Source organism: Triticum urartu, chromosome 7 (genome assembly GCF_003073215.2).
Source record: "Triticum urartu cultivar G1812 chromosome 7, Tu2.1, whole genome shotgun sequence".
NCBI lineage: Eukaryota > Viridiplantae > Streptophyta > Magnoliopsida > Poales > Poaceae > Triticum > Triticum urartu.
In genome coordinates, this window is record NC_053028.1 from 212,662,345 (window position 1) to 212,666,552 (window position 4,208).

A 4,208-nucleotide genomic window follows, 5' to 3' on the forward strand; every position below is an offset into this window, starting at 1 on the left:
ATCTAGAGCAATAGGGGCACGGCGGCGGCAAACAGAGGCGAAAGCTTCGATTTGTGCTTGGAGAAAAAGAGGGGAACGGCGGTTCCAAGATTGGAAAAGGCGCGGAGGGTAAATAAGCAGCGCCCCGGCGGCTTCCTCTTTTTTATGGGGAAGACGCGGGCCGCCTCTTTACTATTCACCGCAGGGTGACGCAAGCGTGCAGCGACCGTTCCACGCACGACCCCCACATAACGCACCCAACGTGGGTCATGGGGAAGCGCAACTGGCGAGGAAGTTACTGTGGATAAAACTCTGCCACGCGTGCCCGCGCACCGTTCTAGGCCTGGCCCAACAACGCTTCGCGCTTATATGTGGCCTAGGCCCGGGGACTCCCGTCGGTGTACAAAAGTAGGAGCCTTTCTGTACCCCTTTACTTGTGCACGGGCAGTCGTAGCCTCACCTGCGACCATGCTTGGCGGGGCAGAGGAAGGAAAGGTACTTGACTGCAAAGGTAGCACTCAAGCCAGAGGCATGGAGAGTGAATGGGCAAGATGGGCTTCCCCTGGTAAGACCCTTGCCGGGGCGGCCTACATAGCCCCGATAAGAGCCTTGCCGGGGCGTCGTCTTGCCCCACACCAGCGAGGCCGCCACCCTTGAGCCTGAGGGCTTTGACACCATCAACAACGTCAAGACCAAGACTCAGGGACGCCCGCATGGTGGCATGCAGATCTTTGTGAAGACCAAAGGCCTGCGAATGTAAATAAGAACCAGAAGATCGAGGGAAGAAAAGCTTTCCCTAGTCGCCTTGCGAGAGAGGGAAGAAAAACTATGGTGTTTAGTGGCTAACCAGGTAGGCCTACTTGCAGCCGACTTTTTTAGAAACATCTCCAATAGATTATGTATATTTGAAGATGTAAAATCAGGTGATATATAATTTATCACCAAAAATAATATTTTTACATCTCTAAAAGGTCTCAACTTTAAGAGTTGATGTATATTTGGTGATGTAAACCTTCTACTCCAACAGATTAAGTAAATACGGCTACCGGCCATGCGGCGGCAGTGATGCAGCCTAGCAGTTCAGCCACACAATTAAACTAAAAATTATCCCAAACTAAAACTTAAATTTTCATCTGGTCATAACAATGCCCTCTTCTTCCGTCAGGTCAAATTCCTCATCCAACGAGGAATCACCCACGAAAGAGGAGTCACGTGAGCTCATCTACAATACGAAAATCACCGACAAACTACATCATGCCCAATAAAAAACTCCTGGTTCGCACATTTTTTACCTTGAGAAATTTGTCAAATATGTTGCGTGCGAGGTGGAAGAAACCGGACAGCGGTGGATCGAAGCATTAATTGGCAGCACAAAAGCCCGTCTGGGGTATGCGTCAGCTGCATCAACAGCCTCTGGACGGCCACGCGGCTGCCGGAGGACTCCACTCGCTGCGATGCATCGGCGGTGGCAATAACCAAAAGCAGTCGGTTCGGCGGGGTTGTGATGGTCGTGGCGGAGCTGCCAGGGAAGACTGCCAAGTGGTGCTACACCCATTAGGGCCGCCGAAGCTGTGGCGACCTCCGAATCGGCCGTGTGGAAGGGTTGGGGATGGACGAACGAGCGGCAGCATTTTCAGGCATAAATCACCGACGGCGGAGTGAGGCAGGTGACCGAACTTTCATGCAGAGCCTTGAGTTGCCTGCATGTCGCCCTGCTTCATGCCGGGCATCCTTATCAATACATCTCTCCTGTTTTCATGTAAAAGCTACAAGTTAGCAGACTGGAAGGCCCAATGGATGGCTATAAAACTGACTCCATTTATATTTTGATGATCTGTCCACACAACAAACTTTCTAATTCTTGTTGTAATTGCCAGGATAGAGTTGAGTGCTCCTATTACTGTGCATACGCAGTTGGTAGTTGCTCATCAAGTTAGTCAGTTTTGTCAATTAATTGCCAATGGATCAAGTCTTACTTGAAACTCAACAATGCATACATCCATCCACTTACTTCTGATAAGGAAGAACCAGCCATAGAAATAAAGAGATCTGATTTCATCGGAAAAATAAACATTATTTAGTGATGAGTGTACGGTCCTTGGGAGGTGAGGTACCATAAAACCAACAGGTCCAACTTTGACATCCAAAACGGACAGGGTAAAGTCATACATACATAATTCAAGTGCACATTTAGCGGACTGGCACGCCCAATGGATGCTCCCATTTATATTTGAACTGTCCACAAAACAAACTTTCTTGATCAAACTAAACAGCTGCTCCTAGTGCGCAACTGTTACTGCTATTGAGTGGAATGCAATTACAAACCTAGTTGCTATCTGTTTCGTCAATTAATCGACAATGACTAAAGTCTACTGGAAACTCAACTGTTTATACATACATCCACTTACTTGTACTATGGCAGAACCAGGCATAGAATTAACAATATCTGATTTCATCAGATGGAAAGGTTGGCACAGGAAGAAGAGTATGTTCAAGCTAGTGGTACTACAAGGATTGAGGGAGGGAACAAAATTATCTAGTGATGAGTGTATGGTCCAATTTGACATCCAAAACAAGGTAAATCATAAAAACTTATATATACCAGGTCCAATTTGACATCGAAAACAAAACGGGTAAAGTAATATGCGATTCAAGCTAGCAAGTGCATATTCAAGGATAAATAAATTGCAGAAGAAGAGACCTTTCTGTTGCTTGGCCCAGGCAGACTTGACCATCTCGTTGTACTCGGTGATGTTAACTCCGTTGGGAAAGGCCAGCAATTTCCGTTTCTCCTCGGCTGTAAAGTCTGCGAAACAGCTTACCTGTGGAAGCACACCACTCTCCTCGACGGACGGGAGCTGCGATTCCATCATCTCGAGGGCGGCCTTGAACAATTCGAACCGCATAGCCTTCTCTTCCTCATCTCGGTATGTCTTTTCGTGCTCGATGATCCAACTCTCAAACCTCTGCTTCATGTCCGGCTTCTTAAACTTGACCTTGTGGTTCAGCTTGCCAGCAGCAGCTACACAAGAAGACGGGACAGGTATGAGGTGGTGGTTCCTGACATGAAACGCAGCTAACGAAGAGGAGGAATCTACCTGATGCATCAACACCTGCGCCTTGCTTGAAATGCAGAATCACCAACCCCCCACCACCACCAGCCATCAGACCCGCGGCAAAAACATAAGCACCAAGAAGGCCATTACCGATGGCGAGATCGCTCTGTATCGATCGGGATGAGAAACATGACGGAGGTGCCTGGAGTTGCAGATCTGAGTAAAAGCAACGGGGGAAAACTCACCAAGAAGTGCAGAGAGCGCGCAGGAGCAGTCCTTGGGGTCGCACGTGGCGAGAACCCCCGTGCGAGGAGGGAACCCACGGCCCGCCGGAACATGATGCCTCTTCCTTCGCCTCCTCCGCGATTTCCTTTTCGCTTGTCTCCGTCGCCGCCTCGCCTCGATTCGATTCTAGGGTTTCGCTGCCGATGGGCACGGGGGACAATTTATCTCACGGACGGGAGGACCTCAACTGCTGCTCACTTTTCTGTTTTCCCGCTTCCTGAGGGTGTTTTGCGTAAAGTACCGGACTTCCGGTGTCTTCTTGCTGCTGCGTGTGTATCTGCTACTACTGGACATCACGTGGTACGTACTTTCCCAAATTAAATAAGAGAAACGTTTCCCTACGGACGACCGGCCCAGCGCTCGGCCGGTCGCCCCTCGCTCGCTCGCGTTGCTATACGGAAACGGAATGGGCCACGTGACTTTTGATGGGCCTTCAAGCAAGATGTCATTTCTCTTATCCGTTGTTCTGAAAAAAGGACCTTCACGTAACTATTTTTTTCTCTGCTTTGTTTCTTCCTCTTGCCTTGTTGCTTCTCTCCTCTCTCTTTTAAGCACAGCGTGAGCTCGTCAACACCAACAGCATGACCCCCTGCTGCTTCTGTGAGCACCCCTCCCCCAATGCTGCAAGTATGTATTTCCCCATATGCCTCATACTGCTGCCCCGCCGATGCTACATCCGGAGAGATTTTTTGCTCGAATTGGTGGCATTTTTTTGCTAGAATTAGCGTTGCGTTTTTTGCTGCGTGTGTGCTTCAACAAGCTCTGTGCAACCGCAAAGCTGCAACCGGCACCTGAAAGAGCTAAAACCGTCCATGAAAATCTTCAAGCGGATATGGCGGAAGTTGGGGGCGGCCGGTGCTGCAATTGTTGACAGAAATAGGTTCAACC

At 49.2% G+C, this 4,208-nt stretch overlaps 1 protein-coding gene across 1 annotated transcript; it reads right to left on the bottom strand.

Annotated features, from left to right (window-relative positions):
* Positions 1-1,054: 1,054 nt before the first annotated feature.
* Positions 1,055-3,532, bottom strand: LOC125520696. Its single transcript, XM_048685662.1, has 4 exons — positions 3,281-3,532; positions 3,078-3,201; positions 2,681-3,001; positions 1,055-1,728 (listed from the first exon to the last, which is right to left on the bottom strand). Exons 1-4 carry the CDS (start codon positions 3,371-3,373, stop codon positions 1,715-1,717), a joined length of 552 nt encoding a protein of 183 aa, XP_048541619.1. The 5' UTR covers positions 3,374-3,532; the 3' UTR covers positions 1,055-1,714.
* Between the last annotated feature and the right edge of the window lie 676 nt (positions 3,533-4,208).